The 27,814-nt window shown below is 39.2% G+C and overlaps 1 protein-coding gene across 3 annotated transcripts in view; it reads left to right on the top strand.

Moving 5' to 3' along the window:
* Window positions 1-27,814, top strand: part of Mxi1 (MAX interactor 1, dimerization protein) — an 83,981-nt gene that overhangs the window by 52,575 nt on the left and 3,592 nt on the right. For all 3 annotated transcript variants that reach the window (XM_045140530.1, XM_004659355.2, XM_045140538.1), the window contains exons 4-5: window positions 26,225-26,339; window positions 26,951-27,122. In XM_045140530.1, the coding sequence (XP_044996465.1) occupies window positions 26,225-26,339; window positions 26,951-27,122 (287 nt within the window). The remainder of the gene's footprint in view (window positions 1-26,224; window positions 26,340-26,950; window positions 27,123-27,814) is intronic.

Below are 27,814 nucleotides of genomic sequence, written 5' to 3'. Positions count from 1 at the left end.
AGGCTTCACAGGCAAGCGCTTAACCGCTAAGCCATCTCTCCAGCCCTACAATTTCTTAAGACATGTAATTAACCACAGATCAAGGTCCAATATGTGGTGCAGTACCTAGTGTGGTAAGAATATTTGATAATGAGGAAAGATTGGGCTATATGATATATATTATATTATACACGATAGAGTACATAAAAAGGCTTAAAGGTTTTAATTCTAATTAACAATGAATGAAATCTAACAAGATTAAGACTAGATATTAAAACACTGATAATTTTATCAATTTCACTTAAGGTCTAGGATATAACTTAATTCTCTTTGTTATGCCTTGGAACAGCTTGGTTTGAAAGCGCAGTTGTAGAGGAAGGAGAAGCACCCTTGTCCAATGCTGCCAGATTTGATTAGCAAAGAAAAATGATTGCTTACACCTTTCAGTCTAAAAGTAGAAAACTGACACTTTTTTTTTAATCACATAAAAGTCCTGAAGAAGATAATTATCTTGTTTTTAGGCAGGAGTCTACTTATAGTACAGTTATTAGAGAGTAACTATAGAGTACTAAAAAAAAGGAATGTGGCCAGGCATGGTGGCACACACCTTTCTTTAATCCCTGCACTCATGAGGCAGAGGTAGGAGGATCACTGTAGGTTTGAGGCCAGCCTGAGACTACACAGTAAATTCCAGGTCAGCCTGGGCTAGAGTGAGACCCTACCTGCAGGGTGGTGGGGGGAGGAAAAAGGAATGTGCCTTTTAAGGTTTTCTGTCTCTCCTCTGTGTCTTTTTTCCACTTCCTTCTCCTCCTCCTCCTTCTCTCTCTCTCTCTCTGTCTCTCGGTCTCTCTCTCTCCTCTCTTTCTATCTCTCATGCTGAGAATCAAGCCTCCTTAGTGCATGCTAGGCATTCATTCTATCACTGAGCTATCTGCCCTGCTCTTAATAGAATTTTCTATAAAGCTGTAAAACCAGTTAAGTATGTTAGTTGATACTATCAAACATTATAAAGAATAACATCATTTACCACAGAGACATATAATTGATTTATTTTGCATGATTATTATAGCTGTATTTTTATAGAGGTAAGAATATTGAAGACTGTAGACAACTAAAAATAGCTGTCAAGAGTGCAGAGAGAGGCACCTGTTAAAGTTACCAGTACATGTTAATATGAGATACAGATGAATTCATGAGTGGCTTTTGTTTTATTATTTATTTATTTGAGAGAGAGAGAGAGAGAATGGGTGCACCAAAGCATCCAGCCACTGCAAATAAACTCCAGATGCATGCACCACTTTGTGCATCTGGCTTATGTGGGTCCTAGGGAATTGAACCTGGGTCCTTTGGCTTTGCAGGCAAGCACCTTAACCACTAAGCCATCTCTTCAGCCTTAAATATTTTATCTGTTTATTTGAGAGAGAGAGAGAGAGAGAAATGAGTGGGTTTTAGAGATAAACTTTATAGTCAGTGAGGAAGTAGCTAGGATAAAATTACAGTTAAAATGCAGTCTATACAATGAAGCCATTGCATTTGTGTCTAGATAGATTCAGTTTCTATATTGACCGTTGTCAGAAATAGGTCACTAAGCTTTCTACTCCCTGACCTAGATACATGTACTGTGAGGTGACAGAAGCTGACTCAAAGACACTGCATTCTAGAAACCAACTGTTCTCAGTACTTCATTTCTCCAGTTCTTGAGGCTTAATTCAATTGCACAATTGATGTGGGAAGAGATGGGGTCATTAGTTGTTGAAAACACCCAGGTGTGGAGAAAGTACTTCACTAATAGAACATGTGCCTAGCATGTACCATACCCTGGGTTTGATCTCTAATTAGACAAAAGCAGCCTTATTGGACTAGGAAGATGGCTCAGCAATTAAAGGTGCTTGCTTATAAAGCCTGCTGGCCTGGGTTTGATTTCCCAGTACCCATGCAAAGCCAGATGCACAAAAAGCGGCCCTGGCATGCCCATACTCTGTCTCATGTGTGCACACGCAAATAAACAAGAATTTTAAAAATATAACTTAAAACTCATTCTAAATATATGTCTAGAAATAAATAAGTCAGACCTTGAATAATTAACATTGTGAATATTTGAATATTATAGCAAAGGTATAATTTTTTTCAGGTAGTTTCAGGGATAATATCTAGGAAGTTAAAATTTATTTCAGAAAACACTCGTTTTCAAACTATGACTTTGAATTAAAAAACAGGATTACATATATATGTGTGTGTGTGTGTATGTGTATACACATACACACACACACATGTTTGTTTGTTTGTTTGTTTGAGGCAGGATCTCATGTAACCCAAGTTGAACTCAAACTTGGTATGTAGTGAAAGATAACCTTGAACTCCTGATCTTCTTGCCTCTACTTCCTAAGTGCTGGGATTACAAGCATGTACCACCACACCTAGCTAATTTTCTTGAGATATTTAAGATGCAGCTTTGAGAAATGTGTTTGGTCTGTAAAGCAGCTAATACCATTATTAATGATGCACAAAATGATACAAAAGAATTCTGTGAGGCTTTAAGGTGGTATGCCATTTTGTTAATCTTGGTAAAGAAATTAATGTACTGTAAACACTGTGATAAATACTGAAAGTATAATAACAGTAGCAAGGATTTAAATACAGAATAGGTACTAGCATCTTCATTTAACAAAATTTCTATTTTGCTTCAAATTTGGCAGTTATGTCAAAAGATATATTATTAAGAAGTCTGTTTCATTCAGTTTGGTTTGGTTTTGAGACAAAGTTGTTTTTTGTAGCCTAGGCCATCCTTGAACTCCTGAAATCCTTTTGAGTTCTGATCTTACAGGCGTTTGCTACTATGCCTAACCTTAGTTATATCTTTATTATTAGATGAGTCGCTTCTTTAATATCTTGTATTTATCCTTTACAAATGAAACTCGGGTCCTTCTAATGTATTTAGCTGTTGTGGTGAAGAGGAGGTAATTATTCAGTACTTGCTTATATTTCTGCACTTGCTATAGTGAATAATGTCCGTTGAGCGTCCCTTGAGTATCACTAGTGAAAATCTTTAGATCAAAACAAGGATTCAGTAATGTGAACAGAATTTCTTAATCTGATTAACTTGTCAACAAGGTTGTGTTTTTTTTTTTTTTTGCACTAGTGTGTGTGCTGTGATATATTATGTGTGGAGATGTGTGCATTATACGTGTATGTGCAACGGCCAGAGGAGAACTTCAGGTGCCCTTCTCTATCTGTCGTTTGACTTGCATACTTACTTGAGGTGGGGTTTTCCCCTCAACTAGGAGCTGCTGTCTGTCTGTCTGTCTGTCAGAGAGCCCCAGTGATTCTCTGATCTCCACATACAGACTGGGGTAGAATGTGCTTGGCTGTGTCCTGGTTTCTTTTTTAAAATTTTATTCATTTGAGAGGGTGGGGAGAGTATGGGTGAGCCAGGACCTTCGTCTGCTGCAAATGAACTCCCAGCGCAGGCGCCACCTTGTGCATCTGGCTTATGTGGGTCCTGGGGAATAGAACCAGGGTCTTTTGGCTTTGCGGGCAAATGCCTTAACCACTAAGCCATCTCTCCAGCCCTACATCGAGTTTTTCACATGGTTCTGGGAAGTCACACTTGGCAGTCTCCCACCTGAGGGGCCTCATGCTTAAGCAGCAAGTGTTCTTAACCTCTTAACCGCTGAGCTGCCTCCCTGCTCTGCCAGCCAGCTCTGAGAGGCTGGTTTTCTTGGAAAATAACTAATTCATTACTGCTTGTATTCATATCTTCTAAATCTAGCAAAGTTGGAACTTAACTCTTACGTGAATGACTTCCTTGTTTTTATTTGGAGGAAAGCCAGTGACGAGAGTAGCTTTTAATAATAAACAGTGTGTGTCAGCTAAATTGTCAAAAAAGGATACCTGGACCTAACCCGGATGGCTTCTTAAGAGTATATAATGAGAACTGTACCAGAAATCCAAAGATTTAGAACTTCCCTTTATGTCTCCAACTGGGAGATTGTGGTGTTGCATAAGTCATTTAACTTTGGAGGTTGGCTTTTCTTGGCTGTAGCGGAGACCAGCTGGTGTGGTGTGAACGTCTGCAAGTCTCGTTTGCTGGGAGGCTGAGGTGGAGGCATGTGAGATCAGTGCAGGTGACAGCAAGACCCTGCTCTAAAACAAAACAAAAAGCAAAAGAGGAGAGCTGCTGGGTATGGTGGTGCACGCCTTTAATCCCAGCGCTGGAGAGGCAGAGATAGGAGAATCACTGTGACTTCAAGGCTGACCTGAGACTACATAGTGAATTCCATGTCAGCCTGGGCTAGAGTGAGACCTTGAGAAACCAAAAAAAGTAAAGAAAGAAAGAAAAGAAAAGAAGAGTTAGAAGATTTCAGAAATCCATTTCTAATTTCTTTTTTTTTTTTTGAGACAGTCTTCTGTGTAGTTCAGGCTGGTCTTGAACTTTTGGCAGTCATGCCTTAGCTTCTTGAATGTTGGGATCACACCATGTCTGACTCTCTTAATTTCCTTTCTCTCTCTCTCTCTCTCTCTCTCTCTTTTCTTTCTTTCTTTCTTTCTTTCTTTTTTTTTTTTGAGGTGGGGCTTCAATATATAGCCCAGGCTGGCCTTAAACTTGTGGCTATTCTCTAATTTCTGCCTCCCAAGAACTGAGATTGTAGTCATTACGTTACATTTAGCTCAAATCTCGCTTTTAATTTAAAATCTAATTTTTGAACCAAATCTCCCAATGTATTTCTAATATAACTTCAAGACTTTTTTTAAAATTTTTTTGTTTATTTTTATTTACTTGAAAGCGACAGACAGAGAGAAAGAGGCAGATAGAGAGAGACAGAATGGGAACTCCAGGGCCTCTGGCCACTGCAAACAAACTCCAGACACGTGCCGCCTCCTTGTGCATCTGGCTAACGTGGGTCCTGGAGAATTGAGCCTCGATCTGGGATCCTTAGGCTTCACAGGCAAGCGCTTAACCACTAAGCCATCTCTCCAGCCCCAAGACGTTTTAAACTTGCATTGGGAGCATGGATGCCCGGTTTGATCTTCTGTAGTTCTTTGCAGTGGTGACTTATGCTTGCTAGGCCAGTTATATTATTTTCTACCTCTATAGTTTTGGCTAAGATTAATTGTTTGTACTCAAAAATCTCTTTTGAAGGTGTGTATGATGGCACACGCCTTTAATCCCAGCACTCGGGATGCAGAGGTAAGAGGAAGACTACCCTGAGACTACATAGTGAATTCTAGGTCAAGTTGGGCGAGAGAGAGACCCTCCCTTGAAAAAACAAAAAACAAAAAAAAAAACCCTTTTGAATTCCTACTCATATACAGAGACACATGGATGAAAATAACAACAAAAAAGTTTATAATAAATCCAAATAAAGTTTTTGTCACTAGGGTATTGAGATATAAATGGTGATACCTTCTTTGGGGGGGGCTTTTCAAGGTAGGGTCTCATTCTAGCCCAGGCTGACCTGGAATTCACTATGGAGTCTCAGGGTGGCTTCAAACTCACACTGATCCTCCTACTTCTGCCTCCCAAGTGCTAGGATTAAAGACATGCACCACCACACCTGGCGAAACCTTTATTCTTTGCATTGGGTAAAAGCAATGATATAGAGCTGTAGATGTGTGTTTAGAGTTTTCCAAGTCCGTCAAAAAAAGCAAATTGCAAAACAGCATTTCTGATATGATTTCACTTACATAAAAATAACAGAGCAGGGCTGGAGAGATGGCTTAGTGGCTAAATCACTTGTCTGCAAAGCCTAAAGACCTAGGTTCAGTTCCCCAGTACCTACATAAGCCAGATGCACAAGGTGCCCCATGCATCTGGAGTTCATTTGCAATGGCTAGAGTCCCTAGTGTGCCCATTCTCTCCCTCTGTTATAAATAATAAAATACAATATTAAAAATTAATAGCAAATTCATGTGTTGGTATTTGTACATATGTATATATGACACATAGGAAACATGCATACTAACAGAAGACACATACCAGACTGGAGAGATGGCTCAGCACTTAAGGTGCTTGCCTGTGAAGCTGAAAGACCCATGTTCAAGCTCTCCTCAGATTCCACATAAGCCAGATGCACAAAGGTGACTCAAGTGCTGGGTCATATGTGCCCACTAGGTGGCGCAACTCTCTGGCATTTGATTGCAGTGGCTGAGGCCCTGCCACACCTTTTCCCTCCCTCCCTTCCTTCCTCCTTCCCTCCCTCCTCCTCCCTCCCTCTTTCTCTCTCTGTCACTCTCAAATAAATAAATAAAAACACCAAAAAAAATTTTTTTTAAGATGTCAAAATGATGTGCCTCTTATATAGCTGGTAAGGTATTGAGATTCAAGGGGTTGTTGTTGAGACTCTATAGCAAGAGGGCTTTACGTCTGTACTAAAAAAGAGAAAGAGATTTTTTTAAAGCAGCAAATATAAAATTACACATACATTTTCATTGGCCATAAAGCTGAAAGCAATGTTGGAAAATCATCTGGCCTGGTCCTCAAAATCGAAATCCTCTGTCTTCGTTAGATGCCTCACCAAACTGGTCAGTGGCAAAGCCAGGATGGAAGCCTAGTTAATTCCCAAACAAGAGTTTGTCCATGCTTCTTTCCCGCACAAATAAACTGCAGATTTTCCACAACGCTTTTCCTGAGTCCTTCAGCCAGGAGTGGTGGCTCAAGCCTTTAATCCCAGTATTCGGGGAGGCAGAGGTAGGAGGATAGCTGTGAGTTCCAGGCCAGCCTGAGAGTACATAGTGAATTCCAGGTCAGCCTGGACTAGAGGAAGACCTACCTTGGGGTGGGGGCGAGTGTTCCCTCAGCTGCGTTGAGTGGCCCACGCCTTTGGTCTCAGCTCTTCGGAGGCTGAGGTGGGAGAACTGCTGAGGCCAGACTGAGGCTACAGGGTGAGCATTGCCGGTCAGTCTGGGCTACGGTGAAATGGTATGGGGGAGGGCGTGGAACGAAACAATAAAGTGGTCTCTCTGGATTTCTGACATTCACGTTTGTGTCATTTACATGAATCCTAATTCATGCTACTTTACAGTTTCCTCTCTGTAGATCACATACATTCTATGTAGACTACAAATGTTCCATGAGGGTAGAAACTTGAACTTGCTTGTTTTCCCACAGTACTTTGAACTCAAGTATATGCAAGGTACATGCCTTGATTAACAGGTAATTCAGTGAATTAATTATGACTGTTTCTGGAGCAGGCTATGAATCTTTTGTTAGGCTAGGAGAAAAAAAGTTAAATTCCAAGCCAAATATAATTGTGCTTTCTCTGTCCCTCCCTCTGCCACCGTTTCCTCCTTATTCTCTTCTTCATGAAACCTGCCGCTTCAAGAAAGAAAATATTTTAGGAAGGCACAAAGTGATATTTGCAACCCTGCAAACATCTTCCCTTTCCAAGGAAAATAGTTTTGTTCTCCACTCTTCCTTCAGAGAGAACAGTTTGTCCCCATAGGGTATTCTAGGTAATATGACCCACTTAGGAAATATGTGATTGTGCTTCATAACAGAACCTCTAAAGTTGTCGTCATGAGAAAATGCTTCTCAAGTGTGATGACTTTACAGATGAGGGTTCATGTGTTTGAAACAGCAAACCAAGTACCTCAATTATAGCCTGAGTTTTACTATGAATAACATAGAAAATGACATTTTTTTCTGTTAAGAAAACATTTTCTTCTTTTAAGACTTTATTTTTTTTCTTTTCTTTAACTGTATACTTTAGGCTGGCCTCTCACACTTGCTGCCTAGACTAGCTTGACCTTGAATTCATGATCCTTTTGCCTCAGCCTCCAGAGTCTGTAATCTGCTGGATTACAGGCATACACCACCATGCCTGGAAAAATGTTTACAATTGATCTAAGTGTCTTACTGTTGAGGTGTTTGTTAGCTTGTTCTGTCTAGATTGCTCTGTCTTAGTATCGTGTTAAATTTGAGCTTGCTTTTTAAAACTTTTTTGATAACTCCCATAATATAAATAATATACCATATTCATAATCTCTTCCTACCACCTCCCTTTTCCTTTTCCCAAACCTCCCCTCCACTGAAACCTTTCTCTGCAACTAGACTCTGGTCTATTTTGATGTCATTATTTTTGCCCCTCCTGTTATGCAAGTCTTATGTAGGTAGCATTAACCACTGTGAGGTCATGAACAGCAAGGCTGCTTTGTTTCTGGAAGATAGTATTGTAAAAACCCTACTCCCCCCCTTGGCTCTTACATTCTTTCTGCCCCCTCTTCTGCAATGGTCCCTGAGCCTTGGAGAGTGAGCTTTGAGTCTCCATAGTGGTTAGTCACTGCCATCTGAAAAGAGAAGCTTCTCTAACCAAAAGTAAAGTTAGCATTAATATATAGGCATAAACATAGATATGTAGAGGGTAGTTTGGTGGGCATAATAAATCCATTTATCCAGACAACAGTTATAGCTCCCCCTCCTAGAATTTATGACCTTCCAAGCCACAGGCTTTTGATTAGGTTATCAGTATGAGTGAGCTTGCTCCCCACCCCTCCCCAGGTAGGGTCTTTTGCTAGCCCAGGCTGACCTGGGATTCACTGTGTAGTCTCAGGCGGGCCTTGAACTCATAGAGATCCTCCTACCTCCGCCTCCTGAGACTGCTGGGATTAAAGGCATGAGTCACCAAACCCGGCTAGTGAGCTTGGTTTTTTTTAAAACTAGTTTATTTGTGCACATGCGTACCAGAGTCCCTTGTCTCTGCAAACCTGAGGTCAGATGTTATGCCACTTTGTGTGCCCTGCTTATCTGGGCCAGGAGGCTTTGCAAGCAAGTGCCTTTAGCCACTGAGCCATGTCCCCAGCTCCTGTGAGCTTGGTTTTGAGAGTCATTCGTTTTTGTGATTTTCACCTGCAGTTAGGCTAGTCCTTTTTCCCTTGTTTTTTTTTTTTTTTTCTTTTGTAACTTTTATTCTCATAGCTATTTGACCTCATTAAAATCTCATACTTATTCTTGAAACAAGTACAGCCTTTCATGGAAATTTCCATGATAAGTCAGAATAAAATGCTTTTGGTGGAGCTTTGGGAAGACATTCCTTTTTGGAGAATTAATGTCTGTTAATTTAGAATAGCTGTAGGAAAATATGGTAAGATGCTGTGAATTTCCATAAGTGCTATCTTTGTAGAGACTGATGTTGAAATGATTGATGGAAACATACAAGTGTTTACCTGGAGTCACTCTTATGTTACCACAATTAACATAGTAGCTCTCTGTACATGTAGGCATGTGTATTATGATATATGCATGATATGCACATACATGTATATGAAGATAATTCTCTTTGTAATAAAAAGCAGCAGTTAAGAGTTTGACTCAGGACTGGAAAGATGGCTTAGCAGTAAATGTACTTGCCTATAAAGTCTAAGGACCCAGGTTCAGTTTCCCAGAACCCATGTAAGTCAGATGTACATGGTGGCACATGTGTCTGGAATTTGTTTGCAGTGGATAGAGATTTGGATGTGCCCATTCTCTCTCTCTCTCTCTCTCTCTCTCTCTCTCTCTCTCTCTCTCTCTCTCTCTGTGTCTCTCTCTAATAAATAAATAAAAATTTAAAAAGCACTTTGGTTCATTTAAAAACTATAAAAATTAAAGAGAAGGTTATTAAATATTAAGTGATCTATAACTATTTTAGAGAATTTCAAATATGTGATATATTGAAACCTGTTCCAGGTTGAGAATTCTATTATAAATTTTAAAAGTATTTATGTTTAGTACATACTAATATATGTATACTAATATATATGCTATGTTTAGAAAAAAAGATAGTAGTTGATTTTTCACTGTTCTTATGATCATGCATTTTTAATTTTTATCTAGAGATGTATTATGTAGATTAATTTGCTTAAGATGAATTATCACTTCCCTGCCATTTCCTTTTTAAAAAAATATTTATTTATTTGAGAGAGAGAATGGGAGCACCAGGGCCTCTAGCCAGTGCAAATGAACTCCAGATGCACATGCCACCTTGTGCATCTGGCTTATGTGGGTCCTGGAGAATTGAACTGAGGTCTTTTGGCTTTGCAGCCCTTACCTATCATTTCTAAATTTTACTTTGCCTTAGAATTTTCAGAAGAAAACTCCTTTCATTTAAAATTAATCATTAGCAGTATTCCATTTAGTTATATTTGAATGAAATAGATAAATGGTTTATGCACGCCTGGTTGAAGAGAGTGCTGGTTAGTGATTTCATTTTAAAATATATGTTTTTCAAATGACGATCCTTTAATGGAAAGGCTTTTGGAAATGTTCTAAAGAACTGTATTCTAAACCAGGAATGGTGGCACATGCTTTTAGTCCTAGCGCTGGGCAGGCTGAGAGATTGCCTTGCGTTTGAGGCCCGCCTTGTGGCTTCATAGTGAGCTCCAGGTCAGCCTGGGCTAAACCTGGATTGTTTGTTTTGTTTTTTGTTTTTTCCTGCCTTAGAAACAAAACAAAAAATCTTTAATTTGCTACTATTTAGGATTTTTAAAATTTGAACTTTGGGAAGCTGGATTGCAAACATGTTTGAATTTGGCACCTTCACATTGTAAATGATCACATATTTCTTGTCCAGTAAAAGGCTATTAATGAGAGGTTTCTCAACAAAGAACTGTGAGTACTTTAGTTGAGAGGTTGGATGCTGTAACAGGTCCAACGGTAGAAGTGGACCATTCTTCTAACAGCAGCTTACTAGTCATAATAAAATACAGATTGGCCTCTCTAACACCCCTCCCCCCATTGGCTGCACTTCAGGTGAAATAAATAGGAAATACTTCTTGATCGCTTGATCTTGAAAATTTAGGGTTCTGAACTTCCTTTGAACACGTGATCTAGGAAGACTAATAACAGATACTTGTCAGATATCTGTATTGATGTCTCTTATATACTCTTATATACCACAAACCCCAAGATCATGTTTTCTGATTTGAGATCTTTGGTGGAAATAGGAGTTCATTTGGAGTGGCCTAGTTCCTGGCACTGACAAAAAGACTCCTGAAGGTAATTACAAATCAACCGACAAGCACTTATTAGGGCTTGGACTATGTGCTAGTTACTAGAGATAGGATAAAATAAAAAGTTCGAGGTCCTGCTCTTGAGGTTTTATAATCTAACTAGGTACGAGACAAAAGATATTATTACAGAGCCCCTTTAAAGCGTATAATTAAGTGCTGAGTTGTGTTTAGCAGATAGGAGTTAAGGTAAATTCACAGCAGGGGGTTATCATGGACTGAAGTTAATATGAACAGCTTATCATGAACAATTATTTCTATGGCGTGCATGGCATTCTAGGAGTTTGCCAAAATTAGTCTTATCATGTTTTTGGCATGTTTATTTGAAAGGACGTTCAAGAAAAACACTGTGTTTAAATATCTTTTGCTCTTTTAATCATAAAGTATTGTTTGGACATAATTCTGGGGGTAAAAGTGAGCTTGAAGTTTATTTGGCGTGGATAAGATAAATGTGCACCTGAAAGCACATTTGTAAAATGTGGTAAACCGTTTATTCCCGCGTCTTATAGTTGTACCCTGCTGTCTCTATTGACAACTAAAATGTAGTTTTTTGTTTTGTTTTTTGAGGTAGGGTCTCACCGTGTAGCCCAACCTAGCCTTGAACTAGTACTTTTCCTGCCACAGCCACCCAAGTGCGAGTAGCAAAGGCAGTGTATCAGGCTTACAGTGTCATTTGGAATGGGGTGGTATGTGGTGTGTATGCACGTGTGCTGATGTGTGTGCCTTGTGCAAACGAGAGGAGGCTGTCAGGTAACTTCATCTGTCTCTTCTGCCTTGTTTCCTTGAGGCACAGTCTCTCACTGAGCCTGCAACTCCCTGTTTCTTGGTTAACTGGCCAAGCTGTGAGCCCCAGAGGACCTCCTGTCTCCCCTCCCCTCGGTGCTGTGATTGACAGGCATGCATGGCCACACCTGGCTTTGCACGTGGGTGTTGGAGCTTGAACTCGGGTTCTTATGCTTCTGCGGCAAACTCTTACCCACTGAACCGGTTTCCCAGCTCTCACAACATCATTTTTTTAAAAAATATTTTGTTTTTATTTATTTGAGAGAGAGAGATACAAAAATAGGCAGGTAGAGAAAGAGAGAGAGAATGGGCGCACCAGGGCCTCCAGCCCTGTAAATGAACTCCAGATGCATGTGCCCCTTGTGCATCTGGCTTACGTGGGTTCTGGGGAATCGAACCGAGGTCCTTTGGCTTTGCAGGCAAGCACCTTAACCACTAAGCCATCTCTCCAGCCCTCACAACATCATTTTAATGGTTACATTTTCCTATAAAGAGGCATCTGCTACAGTTCTCGCCCCCTTTTTATGGTAGCATATTGGTAGAAGCCCAAGTGTCCTGTGATAATAAAACTTGAAATTCATCCATCCAAGTTGAAGTGTTTGGTTGTTTGGGGCTCACTAGGGTAAAGTTGACAACTTCAACGGTACTCAAAAGCAGAATGACAGTTTAGAGATTATGGCACGTCAAGGAAGAGGGCAAATAGGAAGCCCATTTCCTTAGCTCTGTAGAATCTCTTCAATATCATTCTTTCCTAGAGTAATGTTGAAGATTAATTTAATTGAGTAGGGCCTAAATGATGTAAAGCTTTGTTAAAAAAAAAAAAAATTAAAAGAATCAAAACCCTGTCACTTTGAAGCTTGCTTAGAAACTGAGGTTGACATAAGGTTTTTATGCCATGACAGCAAATGTCTGTTTTTCATAGAATGCTTTACTTTTCAGAAAAGTACTTTTATCCTGAAGAAATTAGAGCAAAGCTTTCTCATTAAAATAAGTTAAAACTAAATTAGATATAGGATTCCTAATCTAGAAACGCAATGGCTAAATTAGAATAAGCGAAAACTTAGAGGTTAAGAAAATGGACACTTAGATTTCTTCTAACCTTAATAAAGCAATAATGACTAAAATTAGAGAGCATACCCCTTTGAAACATGAAGGAGAAATTTCATCTATAAAAAAGGACAGTCCTACTTAATACAATGTATAGTGATTAAATGGGAACTTACTACCCTAAATAAAAATTAAAACAAAATCAAAGTAAGTTCAAATGAGTGTTTTATTTGGGTCATTGTCAGGGAGGACAGCCATCATAGCTTTCCATGAGCCACACCACAGTTTGGTGTCGCTGACAAACAACAAACTCTGGCATTTGGATCACTGGTATGACCAACTGTGGCATTTCCCTCTAAGATTGTAATGTCTGTCTATATATTTTTAATTTCTTGATTTATTTAATTATTCCTTTATAGATCAGTTGGTATTGGCAAAGCTGTAAAGCGAAACAGGCTTGTAAAATTCTCTTTCAGTTAGAAATTCCATCTTCACAGGTAAAATGTATAAACAACACAATTCAAAGCTGAATGACTTTATAAAACTGGTGTTTTTTTTAATGGAAAAGGCTTTTCTTAAAGAGAAGTTTGGCAATTCTGGGCTCTTAGATTCTTTTGAAAGCAGTTGAAATTTATTGCTAGATTTTTTTTTTTTTTTTAGTCACATGAGGAAGAAACAGGGTTTTGATGACTTCCAGTGTTCAAGAAACATTAATCGGTATTTTTAGCAGAAAATACTTATAAATGTTGGGTATTTGGCCATGGCAAAGAATCCTTCAAGAATCTTTTATTCTATAAGATGGAGATGTTGGTGATCCTGAAAGCTCTTCCAGGGCTGTCATCCGAAGACTTTGAGAGGCGATTTATCCAGATTTGACAAGCGTCATCTCCAGACTTTCTGGGCTTCTTTCATTGGCGTAGTGGCGAACTTAGGGAGCCACACCAGCTGCTGGGACGGGTGGTGAGGATGTGACCAGCCGGGATAACAAAATAGATCAGTGCTCCCTCAGCCTGGCTCTTTGTTTTCTGCAGATCCATGGGGTCACAAAAGGTTTCGGGCTGCTCTCCAGAGCTATCAATGGAATCAAAGTGTGCAATTACTATTTGTCAATTAAAAATAAATAAAAACAAAGGAAAGAGGACAATACTACTCATAAAGCAGACCTTATACAGAGGACTAATGATACTGCGTTATGGCTGGAATAATATAAAATAAATACTAGAGTTCTGATCCCTCTCTCATTTCATCTTTTTCCAGGCTTTTCTAGAAGAGAGTCAAACTAAGATTTAGACAAGGATAAATAGAAGCAAGTTACAAAATATAGTGTTACAACCCAGTAACAACTTGAATCAAGTCTTTTACTTGCTTGAAGCTTGCTTTTTAGGGACTTACTGTAATTATTGTTAATTCATTGAACACATTCCTCCTTTCAGAAGCGTTTAAAAAGTAAAGTAGTTCTTAAGGCATATGCCGTTCACATTCTACCTGCTTTTAAAGATGCATTCATCTGTCAGCTCCCTAATAGTACACTGCAGAAAACGCTGCCATATCAAAGGAGAGAGTGGGCAAGATTAGTGCCCGGTGCCCGTCATGCTGTGCTGCCTTGAAGGTAATTGAAAAACGGCTCTTCAGTGGGACTCTCTTTGGCCAGGAGCACCCGCACACACGTGCAGGTGATAGTTCAGTGAAAACACTCAGTAAAGTAGTTTAGAAATAAGACGATATCCCAAAGTGTCAGTTTTCTGTCATGACCAAGACTATGGCATATTTTAAATTCTGTGAATTTTATTTTTCCAGAGGCTCTAAATGGCCAATGAATGCCTTAAGGTTATTGAATGAAACAAAACACATCAGCCAACATTTGCCCTGTATTACCCTTTTTTCTCCCCAACATGTCATTCCCCCTCCTCACCAAAAACAAACAAACAAAAACACACCATTTTGATTTGGTGGAAATTTTGCTAAAATTGGATTTTAAGAATAATGCCTGGCTGGCTGGACTAAATTGGCAGGTGTCCAGCAATGTCAAACCATTTGCCGTCTGCTAGGAGCAAGCATGGCTCCACTGCTGATCACTTGAGCTCTCCATTTCAGGTTACGCATATGCAGTGCAAACTCGATATCTACCTTTTTAGGAATGCAATAATTCTTGGGCTAACATATTCCTGTTCCATTTAATAAAGCATGTCTATCTTCCTGTGTGACTGTACCTGCTTAAGATGAGCTACTATACTATCACATCTGATTAGTAGGGCCGTTTATAAAGACACACTTAGCTATTTTCATTTTATGGTCCTAAATGAAGTTAAATTACAAATATTCTTCAAGAGTGTTATTTATGCTACATAGGACCATAATTTTATTAGTGATCAATAACAATAGTTCTTCTTTTCTGTCAGCCTGGACATTCATTTGATACAGTGAAACAGTGGTACTGAGCTCTGAGAGGAGCAGCGGGGTGAGACTTCAACTTCTGTAGAAGAATCAATTTTCTTCTTGTTTGCATTTTGTGTCTACAACTAAGGCAGTATCTTACAGCATGTTATCACGGCATCCCACGTCTGATTTGCCAGCACGTAGGAAGTTTGTTTTGGTTTCAGAATGTACTTTACCCCATGGTGTCTGGCAGGGTACAAAACTATTGACATCACTGAGTTTCAAATAGAAAATTAACAAGTAGCTACTGTTGTGACTGCAGGCCTTCCCAGTCCCTCTGAGAGAATGCTTTTTCCTTTGGACAGTAATACTTCTCAGCTCCTTGATACCATTAAATTAACCAATAGGGGCTGCCAGAATAGGGATGAACACCCAACAAAAGGCCAAAAAGAAAACAGTTAATAAGGCAAAAAACAAAAAAATCTTTAATCTGTTTCCAAACTAATGTGAAAGATAATTTTAAAAAATGGCCTCCCACCCACAGATGAGTTTTGACAGTAGTCCAGGTTCAGAGGCTGCTCTCTCCAGAGGAGTACCCTTTCCCTCCACCCAGATCCCTGGACAGTTGCCAAAGGAAAATAAGCTATTTTGTATTTAGAACAAATTGCCACTGTTTTCTCTAGTGATGGAGCCCTATTTCCCAGACTTTGAAACTTGGAATACAGAACGTTCTTGTTTGACTGAAGAAATATGTTGAATGAGTGATCGAGTTAGTTGGTTTTTTTTTAAGCAAAACAAATCCTTGTACACAGATAAGAGGAGAGGGGATGCATGCATAGAAACTAACTTGAGCACAGAATGGATGATTAAACAGTTTCTGTTAAGGAAATTTCTGTAGGAATTCCAGTGAAGAACACTTGCTTCTAGAACAAGGTTTTCATAATAATTTTTTTTTAATGAGGCTGTCAAATGTGAAGTTTTAAGAAAGGGAGGCTTAGCTGGGCATGGTGGCACATGCCTTGAATCCAAGCACTCGGGAGGCAGAGGGAGGAGGATCGCCATGAGTTCAAGGCCACCCTGAGACTCAATAGTGAATTCCAGGTCAACCTGGGCTAGAGTGAGAATCTACCTGGAAAAACCAAAAAAAAAAGAAAGGAAGGAAGGGAGGGAGGGAGGGAAAAGAAAAGAAAAGAAAAGAAAAGAAAAGAAAAGAAAAGAAAAGAAAAGAAAAGAAAAGAAAAGAAAAGAAAAGAAAAAAGAAAAGAAAAGGTGATTTGTAAACTGAGCGGTTGGGTGCTGGAGGAGAAGGTGGCAAGTTCCAGGCCAGCCTTGGTTACATAGGCTCTTATCTCAAAACACAAAAGCACTCAGCCTTCATACGGATGACTCCAGGGTGGTTTGTGTTCTCCACACAGGTCTTGAGCTGACCTGTCCTCATCAGAGAACTTGCTTCTCACTCACAGACGAGATGAAAGCTGTGAGCAGGACTCTGCTGCACACAGATGGATTCTTTCTTTTGAAATTTACCTCTTATACCTGGGTTTTCTTTTTTAAAAAATATTTTTATTTATTTATTTATGATAGAGAGAATGGGTGTGCCAGGGCCTCTAGCCACTGCGAACAAACTCTAGACATATGTGCCACCATGTGAGCCTGGCTTACATGGGTTCTGGGGAGTCAAACCAGGGTCCTTAGGCTTTGCAGGCAAGTGCCTTGACCACTAAGCCATCTCTCCAGCCCATATCTGGGCTTTCTTAGCTATTTCGTTTCTATTTTTATTTTTTTGTGGCTGCTTTTCTGCTATTGTACTTGTTCTTGTTACCACTCCTTGAACTTAAATGTAATTTGGGTCAAAAAATTCACTTTCTAGAAGGTATAAGATCAAAAAATTGAAATTGCTGACAAAAAGTTGAACTTCAAAAAAATTATCTGCTTGTTTCATTTGCCATTGTTGTGATAGTTTCTTATCCCTGGTGCTTTGACACAGCCATGCTGTTGGATGGCTACAGTTCTTCAATCCTCAACTTCCCTATTAAAGAGAGGTCAGTTCTAGGGCTGGAGAGATGGCTAAGCCATTAAGTGCTTGCCTGTGAAGCCTAACGACCCTGATTCGAGGCTCGATTCCCCAGGACCCACATAAGCCAAATATACAAGGTGATGCATGCATCTGGAGTTTAGTGGCTGGAGACCCTGGCATGCCCATTCTCTCTCTCTCGCTCGCTCTCACATAAAAATAAACAAACAAAAAAATTTAAAAAGAGAGATTAATTCTAAAGGCTCAGTTAATCAGTTTCTCTGGGATGCAATTTAACATTCACTGACTGGACCTGCTCCAAAAATAACACAGGTGCCTAGAGTTGTGGCTTTCATAAGCAGCTCTCTCACGATGCTGGCCTGCCACATGGTTGTATTGCCTAGAGACTCTAGTATTGAGTGTTGCTTCAACTTTGATGAACTAGGATTTCAAAAACATCTGCTAGAAACTGTTACATCTCTTCTCCCCACTGTGTGCTAGTCATTCTCTTTGATATTGGAAACATTGAAATGATTAAAGAACTCATTCAATTTCAATTAAAATACAGTATGACTAGTATAGAAACCAGGGATCAGTTACTGGAAGAAGTATAAAAAGGAAGAACTCACAAAAGAAACACTAGTTTGGCTGTGGTCTAAACAGTGCATTAGATGGTTGGGCATGTCGGCACATGCCTGTATTTCCAGCTCTCAGGAGGCTGAGGGTTGAGAGTTCCAGGCCAGCCTACCCTAGGTTACATGAGACCCTGTCTCAAAACACACACAAACACACAGCAAAACTGTATTAAATGCCTACTAGTTGAACAGTGGAGATAAGGGCAGCCCAGGAATTGGCAATTGAGTATGAAAATATGCGTTCATGTGGATGTGGAAGGAGTGTACGAGGGTGTAAGTAATGAGAAATGAGGCTAGAAACATGGGGCATAAGGACAAAATTGCAGTCTTCAAACAGGTAAAGATTACTTACTACTGGCAACTTTAAATCTTGACAGCATCTAACTCAATAGCATAGTCAATGGCACTCACTGATGCTGACTAAGTGGCTTTTCCTGGTCTTCATCTCTCTAAGCTATAAAGGTTTAGTGGCATCAAGGCCTACATGCAGTTAGCTTCTTGAAAATAAATACATAGTTTGCCTTTTGAGTTATTAAAACTCACTCCCCTTTCCCTCTCTCTTCTTCCCTCTTCTCTTCATCTGTGTTCCTGTCCCTTCTTTTCCTCTCTAAATCTTTTTAAGACACAGTCTCAGCCATGAATCAAAAGTGATTTTTTTGAAGTCTAACGTTTTACTAATGATTTACTTTAGTAGTTCAAACATAGACTCCTGGAGGTCTTGAGATGAATGAAGTGTTAAGTTGACTTGTAATGTAATTTTGAAAGTGCATTTCTACTGTGTATGGTTGTTTTTATATAAAATGATGTATTTCTCCCCAATTGTTGAGAACAGTACAACATCTGCAAAATACATATTTAGCCTTGTAACTTCAAATACCCTCTGGCTCAGTGTTAAATACTCCTAGGAGAACATATAGCCTACTCTCTGAACTGCTTTGATTTTACTGGGAGAAAGTTTTGTTTAGGATTGCCATGAGTTCAAAGCCAGCCTGAATTCCAGACTGAATGCCAGGTCAGCCTGGGATAGAGTGAGACCCTACCCAAAGGGAAAAAATTTAAAAAAAATAATAACAACTTTTCAGTGGAATGTACCTTTTCAGCCCAGGAGGAGACAGGATTATGAGTTTGAACCAGCCTAGACTATATAGCAAGTTCCAGACCTGTCTGAATTACCCAGAGAAATCTTGTCTCAAAAAAAAAAAAAAAACCCAGATGTGGCACACACCTTTAATCCCAGCACTCGGGAGGCAGAGGTAGGAGGATTGCCGAGAGTTCGAGGCCACCCTGAGACTACATAGTGAATCCCAGGTCAGTCTGAGCTAGAGTGAGACCCTACCTTGGAAAAAAAAAATTATAAGAATTAGTAACATTAGTTCTCTTAACTGATTTTAATTATTTATATATATTTTTTAATTTTTTTTTTTTTTCAAGGTAGGGTCTTATTCTAGCCCAGGCTGACCTTGAATTCACTATGTAGTCTCAGGGTAGCCTCGGACTCAGGGCTATCCTCCTACCTCTCTTATCTTCCAAGTGCTGGGATTAAAGGTGTATGCCACCACGCCCAATCTAGTGAGCCCTTTCATGCCAAAGCTGAGAATGTGACAGCAGAATAACATCTAGTTATTGTGTACTAGATGTGACTTATAATTTATAATTATTATATAGTAGACATAATCTACAACTTCATTAGAACACTTGTTGACATTCCTGTTTGTTTTACAAGATAACATTTGAAATACTAAGTGAAAACAGCTTCCCCCCTTTTTTTTTTAAGAGGTAGAGTCTTGCTCCAGCCCAGACTGACCTAGAAATTCACTATGTAGTCTCAGGCTGGCATCAAACTCATGAGGATTCTCCTACCTCTGCCTTCCAATTGCTGGGATTAAAGGCGAGTTCCATCACCCCCTGGCAGCAGCTTCCTTTTGAAAAGTGAAAGGAGGGTCCCAGCTACACTGTTTTCATTGCTGTTACCAGAGACCCATGAGTACCCCAGTCACAGCCTGACAACAGAGTGACAGAGAGATTGCTCAGTGGTTAAAGGCACTTGCTTGCAAAGCTTGATGGCCTAGGTTCTATTCCCTAGAATCTGCATAAAGCCAGATGCACCAAGTGGTGCATGCGTCTGGAGTTTATTTGCACTGGCAAGAGGCCCTGGAGTGCTCATTCTCTCCCTTTCTCTGCTTGTAAATAAATAAAATATTTTCTTTAAAAAAGTCTGACACTAGGAAAGTGACATGACACTTAACAAGTTGGTATACATGGGAGTGAACAGTCTTGTTTATTTTCTGTAAGTTACAGGTGAAATATAATGACCAAAGGAATGCCAGCTTGTAGGAATACTTTGTCTCCCTTCCTTGTTTCATAAACGGAGTAAGCTGAACAGAATATATGTTTTAGGAAATAAAGCTAGTAAGCCGTGGACAGTGTGCTTAGTCATTTTTAATAACATTTTTTATAAAAGCAGGTGAAATTTTAGAATCTTTAGAAATTCTCAGTACATTAAACTTCAGAGAAACTTTGGTTTGTAGAATTTGTAGGGTAAGCAGTTAGCTGCCGTCATGTGCGGGGAGTGTGTGGACAGTTGGGAAACCTGGCCACAGGCCAGCGTAGCTTTGAAGAATGTGGCTCGTGGGAGAGCTCCCAGCCTATTGCGTAACATTCGGCAGAGAGGAAAACACAAGCGCTGTCCCTATCACTTGATTTGTTTTCCATTTTGATTTAGTTATTTGGCAAAACCGTGGTATCCCGTAGTGGAGGAATGAAAGACAAGCAACGTGCAGTGAAGGACTGTGCCTCCCCGGGCATCTGCCAGTGGACGGTTGTGGGGCCAGGCAGGGCTAGATTTCTTATTGTCGGGCAAGGGGATTAATGTTCCCAGAGAAGACTTGAAAAATATCAGAACTGAAAAACACCATCTGAGGATACTTGCAGGATTTTTTTTTTAAAAAGAGATTCTTCCCTGTTCTCCCACAATAGTGTATGCTTCTTGTAGCTGATATACCTGCACTTTAAAGTTTCCCATTTCATAACAAAATCATTTCCTTTCATGTTCTGTGATATGTCATGTTGGCAGTAAAGTTTACAAGGGCTTGAAATCAAAAGCAACATTGGTTTCTTTAGGGAAAAATGATCCTAACCTACCAAAATAAAAGCCAAACAGATGCTAATTGTCCTTTTTCCCCTAAAGTGCTTACCCACTTTGAAGGTGTGGGCAATTTTGATAAAACCCTCTAGTAGGGTTGTTGGCTAGGAATTGCCACTTTTGAATCTCATTTTAAAACAGACTTCAAAGTGTCTTTGAAAAGAAATGTGCATTGGTCTGTGTCCATTCTACCTACTTCATCTCTGAAAGGAGATGGTTTTCTCACTGGTCATCATCTTACTGCAGTATTCAGTAGTGACTTTGCTTTACTATCACTTATGCTAACTTATAAAGATTTTAAGCCAGGCATGGCACACATCTTTGACTTGTTTTCCATTTTTATTTAGTTATTTGAGGAATGCCTTGAGGCCAGCCTGGGCTATATACTGAGGTCTAGGTCAGATCCTCACCCACACTGTTATAGTTTATATTTAGTTAGCCATGTTTAAGAGTTATATAAAAATAAATTCTGGGGGCTGGAGAGATGGCTTAGTGGTTAAGGCACTTTGCCTGCAAAAACAAAGGACCCCAGTTGGATTCCCCAGGACCTACTTAAGCCAGATGCACAAGGTAGTGAATGTGTCTGGAGTTCATTTGCAACAGCTGAAGGCCCTGGTGCACCCATATTCATTCATTCATTCATTCATTATCTGTCTCTTACTCACAAATAATAAAATTAAATTAAAAATTTTATTTTGAGAAAAAGTAAGTACTGGGCTGGAGAGGTGACTGGTTAAGGTGCTTGCCTGCAAAACCTAAGGATCCAGGTTCAATTCCCCAGAACCCACATAAAGCCAGATGCACAAGGTGGTGTAGATGTCTAGAGTTCATTTGCAGTGGCTAGAGGCCCTGGCACACCCATTCTCTCTATCTCTCTCTTAAGTAAATAAAAGAAATATTTTTTAAAAGAAAATGTTAACCAAGGGGAAAGTGCAATGGGGGAGGGAGGGTATTACCATGGGATGTTGTTTATAATCATGGAAAATGTTAATAACAATTGTGAAAAGAAAAAAAAAAAAAGAAAAGGCTAACCAGAAAACTAAAAGATTTTTTGAAGAAATCATTTTCCAGCCAGGTACATGTCCTTAATCCCAGCACTTAGGAGACTAAGGTAAAAGGGTTTCCATGAGTATGAGGCCATCCTGAGACTCCATAGTGAATTCCAGGTCAGCCTGATCTAAACTAAGACCCTACCTCAAAAAAAAGAGAAAAAAAATATATATATGATTTTCCATCAAATTTAGTTCCATAAATTTTATGGTATGGGATAATGCCTCTCTCTTTCTTTCTCTTTTCTAAAACATATTTTATTTATTCATTTGAGAGAGGGAGAAAGAAGAGAGAGAGGAAGAGGCAGGTCATCAATAGGCACACCAGAGCTTCCAGCCACTGCAAACTTCAGACACCCACGAAACTTTGTACATTTGGCTTATATGGGTACTATGGAATCAAACCTGGTTCCTTAGGCTTTACAGGCAAGCACCTTAACCACGAAAGCATCTCTCCACCCCCCCTTTTACGTATCATTGAGATACTATGTTTTATCAGTAGGATCCTACCTTTCATAAGTCCTTATTCTCTGTGTCAGCTCTTCTCGAAGACTTAGAATAACATCATACACGTGCTTTCTTTCCTCAATGAACAGGGATTTTCAAATCAAACCAAGCCTTCTGTCTCTTGTCTTTTCTTCCTCAGAGCCTTACAGCTATGATTTGGCAACCCCCTAACTGGAGGTTTCTGAGCCACCAATCACATGAGAATGAAGGCAAGAAAAGACCAGATGGCATCAAAAGATATGCCTTTCTAGGTCATTGGTGGTTAAGCTTGCGATCTGGTTACCAACGGGGGAGTTATAGGGAAAGGGTAGTGGGAAGCCGTATGGTAAGGAAAGAATGTGCCATACATTTCTTGGTCTAGAAATTTTCTGGAGAGAAAAAGTTTACACATCAATAAGAATATAATTAAACTCAAGTTTATAATCAGAACATATCCATTTGCTCATTGGAAGGGGCATTTTCCTAAGTGACATATAAACACATATGGAAGCTGAATTCCTTGGATGGAACTCTAAAAATTATAGTTCCCAACTAGTTAGCTAGTGACCTTCAACTGCACTAAACCTTTGTTGTTTTACTTTCCAACTGTCTGTTGACTTTTAAGTACAAAAACTAAAGGGATGCCATTTAGCTTCCACAGATAAGACTTCCCCTTAGGAGAATGGACATCACTCACTGCTCATCCTTCACATTGATGCCTATTTTGTAGGTCTGTATTTCCAGAACATCGAGAATGGTATAATTATGTGGAACATGGTAGCTCAGGGTATGCTTTCTGGATGTTAAGCTATATCCTTGGGCAGACTTAAAATTACTTGATCGAAGAAACTATCAGTAGTAGCTTAAAAAAAAAAAAAAAAAACTTTTTCCAGAGGTGATTTTCCCTTCCCTGTTCATTGAGGCATTAAGCCTTGTCTCCCTTGGTCTGAGTAACTCTTGATTTATTACTTAATAAATTTAAGTAATTTGTCAAGGACCTCCAGAATACTGATCATAGCTGGTATTTCCTTAGAACTAGGTCAATTGTGAAAGAAGCTAAGGGATCTTCAGTCTTAAGAATTTTTGTTAGTGGTTTTTTTCTTTTCTTGTGCCTTCCTTCCCTCCATCCTTTCTTCTCTCAGCACTAGGGTTCAAATCAAGAACTATGAGCATGCAAGGCAAGCACTCTACTATTGTACTGTATCTCCAGCCCAGAATCTCACATTTAAATTTGGTCTCTATCCATAAATTTAGGTCCTTTTATCTTCCGTGTAATTATCCAGAAAACCCTTGCTTCTTCATAGACAAATACCTTTCAGTTCCAAAGTCAGGTTTTTAGTTCTTTTACAAGTCTATCTCCTTCAGTTACAATTTCTCCATTTATTCTGATTGTCTATTAGCATGTCTCAGCATGACTCATTTCAGTATGAACCAAATGAAACAATATAGTAACTTTGTTCTGTAGTTTGGATTATTAATTCTGAAAAGTTTATCTTTTTTCTTTTGTGTGTGTTTTACTTTTTCCAACCAAGGAAGTGTCTAAAACAGTGCTGACTACACAAAAGTACACAATTGAAAACAGTTTTTTAAAACAGAGGAAAACAACATTTTAATATTTGTGTGTGTTGCTAGGGATCACACCAGGGCTTTCCTACGTAGGTAAGTACTCTACTATGAACCCTAGCTACTTAGATTCCCCTTTTTGTTCTTAACGTGAAACTAGTCAGGATGACCCTAAAGTTTCTTCACCTATATGTAGATCTTGATTGCGACATCCACCAGATTTATGGAGCTAAGTAGAACAAAATTGACAGAGTCATTCTTGTAGCGTGCTTCCTTATGCTAGGTCCTCTGTTAACTTCTATAGAACGCTGAACTCAGAGTCGAGCCTCTACTAGCAAGAACGTCTACCCATGGTCATGCCATATGAGTGTGCTCATTAGGTATATCCTATAACCCTAATGCAGCACTTGTAAAGACACTTTTTACCTTGTATGTAGTTTTGTGTTATTTTTGGTCTGGTTGGCAAGAACGGTCTGAGTGTATGAGATTCCTCATCTAAGAGATTTAGGTAGCATGGCAGTGGAGTAGGGTGACTTTAAAACTGTTAGCACGTCATTAATTTAGAGAAATGAAAACATTCATTTATCTGTATCAAGTATGGCAGGCTTCAGAGTGTAGCATGGTAGTAGATTTGAGATGATGAACTGAATAAGATCTAGAATGGAAATGCTAACATTCTTAACTGTATCAGGGCTAGTGGGCGCTCAGTCTTGACAATTTATCAAACGTCTGACTTCACTACCCTTAATTGTTTATCACCTTCTCCTACCCATCTTCAATCTGCTAGCATCCGAAAATTTCACTTGACATTATGTTCTGTATTTAAAACAAAGTTTGGTGAGCTAGTGAAACCATTTTATTCCTCTTTGAGAAGAAAATGGAGGGTCTTGTTCCTGATGAAGCTGAGATTTGCTAAAAGTTCAGTTGCAGCTCTTGAAGTAGAAGGGGTAAATCATAAACACATCTGTCTATTTTCTTTTCAGATATGTGCTGTTAGCTGCTGAATTTTGCTATGCCTTCTAAAACATAGAACCTGACATGAAAACTAGTATTGTTTTAGAATAAAATTTTGTACCTAGAACTCACTCTAGTCACCATGATTATAATTCAGGGAAGGTAAATCCATAAGGCTCTGCTAACATTTCCAAGAAAAATTTCCCCAGATATTTTTACACAAGAGGTTAATCAGAGTATGCAGTAGCTTTCAGTAAACAACTCAGTCACCATTTCCTTGTGTAGAAAATTTGGAGTAAGTCATGAGAGTGGAAGAGAGAAAAGGTAATTAAGTTAATGAGCTAGTAGACTCAACATATAGGTTGTTTCAATGGAGGAACTGAACACAAGATATATTTGCTTTAGGGGCTGCAGAGATGACTTAGCAGTTAAGGCACCAGCCTGCGAAGCCTAAGGACCCAGGTTCGATTTCGCAGTACCCATCTAAGCCCGCTGCACAAGGTGGTACATGCATCTGGAGTTGGTCTGCAGTAACTAGTGGCCCTGGCACACCCATTCTCTCCCTCTTTCTCAAATAAGTAAAATATTTTTAAAAGATATATTGGGTTTTACCCCTGTGTAGCTAGTCACAAAAGTCTTGCTATTTCGATTGTGCTGAGTCATATGAAATTGCTATTAAAAGAAATGAAGACCAGAAGTGTTCATGTGGTCCCACCTCATACATAACAACATACACCACAGGATGGCTATACTTTCTGAGAAGTAGGAGTGTGTATGTATCTGTAATTAAAAAGTGGGAGCAAATGGAAATTCGGGAGCATCTTATCTTCCTTTAGGTATCATAGCTGAATCCCTCGTTCTTCCCTATGGTTGTAAACATTCAAAATGAAGCACAATTGCTCCAGTATGTTTGCCTACTTTAACAATACAGTAGAGAGTTTATGGGGTGGCCTTAACAATAAACCATCTCTGACAGATTACCACTGGGGATAATAACATGAAGTAACTTGTATCAGCAGAGAATAGAAATGGCAGAAACTAAAATGTAGGCTCCCTATCCTTGCATGTACTTTGAAGAATTGGGATAAAACATGGTTGTAGGCTGAATAATAAAAACTGACTTTGTATTTATTATTAATTGTCTTTAATAGATTTTTTTGCTGTCAGTGTGCTGTGCTAATTCAGCTTTTATGTGTGTGTGTATCATTCTTAGACGAGCTCATCTACGCTTGTGTTTAGAACGCTTAAAAGTTCTGATTCCACTGGGACCAGACTGCACCAGACACACAACACTGGGTTTGCTCAACAAAGCCAAAGCACATATCAAGGTGAGAATTTTTATTTTCAGATTTGCATCCTGGTATAATTATTAGCAATGATTCCTGTTTATAATAGCTAGCTCACCATATCCTCCTTCATAGCTGGCCTTGAGTGAAATTTTTTTAAAAAACCATGAGCTAATCTGATGGAAGCAACATGATTAAACTAAATTATTTTGCCAGTGGCCATTTAAAGAGCTGAGAATGTTAGGAAAATAACAATTACCTTTTGTTATCCTGAAGGAAGGCAGTTGTGCCCTCTTGTGGAGATGGTTGTATTTGGCTGTGCCCCTCAGTATTTTTCCATCAGATACACTACAGGAGGTTTCTCCTTTGTGGATATTACTTCACAGACTTTTACAATTCCATCTTGTTCAAGTAATGTAGCATTTATATGCAAAAAAGTGAAGACATGACTGTGGTATTTAAAACATAAGTATGTGTATTTTATACACATAAGTAATACATACATATTTTACATACATAAGTCATATATATTCATATATATAATGTGTTCACTGCCAAAGGGGAAAAAAATCTGGGATGATGTTAGGCAGAAGGCAGTTTTATCATTCTAGAGTGGACTGTACACAAATATAAATAAAATCTCATCATTTTAGAAACTTGAAGAAGCTGAAAGGAAGAGCCAGCACCAGCTTGAGAACTTGGAACGAGAACAGAGATTTTTGAAGCGGCGACTGGAGCAGCTGCAGGGTCCCCAAGAGATGGAACGAATACGAATGGACAGCATTGGGTCAACTATTTCTTCAGATCGTTCTGATTCAGAGCGAGGTAGGTCTCTTCTCTAAGGAAATACTGAGCATCTCTATCTGGACTGAGGGAAGGCAGGCTGAGGGATACACTCACTGTATCTGCTTCCTTTTGAGGGAGCGTTGTCATGAGAATATCTCATCTGGTGCTGCTCGTCAGGCCCAGGGTCTCCTGTGTGCTGGACCAGTAAGAACTGCTCTACCAGGAAGCTAGCCCTCGGACCCCGGCTATTACATTGATTACAATGCCTAGCAGTGACTTTGCAAACTAAATTTTCTTCTGGAAAAAAAATTCTGAAGTACTTTTAGACTTAAATTTCCTTCTGTGGAAAATTGTAGCCTTCCCCTCTACCCTTCACTCAGCTTCCCCTTATGTGATAGTTAGCTAAACCAGGAAATTAATGTTGATATAAAAAGATTAAGTATGTAATATGGCTTTATTCAAATTTTACTATTTTTCTCACTATTGTCTTCAATATTTTTATACAGTGTTTCTTGGTTTGGGTTTGATGTTTTCAAATTACTAGGTTTGAGGATATACATTTGGGTCACAAACATTACAGAAATGGTATCGTGCCTTTCAACTCACTTGTCAGAAAACACAATGATGTGTTATTAATGGTGATGTTAATTTTTATCTATATATTGAGTGCTCTAGAACATTTGTCTTTCATAGAATTAAAGAACAGAAAAAAAACAAACAAAAAAGATCTG

Source organism: Jaculus jaculus, chromosome 1, assembly GCF_020740685.1.
Source record: "Jaculus jaculus isolate mJacJac1 chromosome 1, mJacJac1.mat.Y.cur, whole genome shotgun sequence".
In the NCBI taxonomy this organism is placed as follows: domain Eukaryota; kingdom Metazoa; phylum Chordata; class Mammalia; order Rodentia; family Dipodidae; genus Jaculus; species Jaculus jaculus.
Note: the sequence above shows the minus strand (reverse complement) of the source record. Positions and strands in the feature narration are given on the sequence as shown.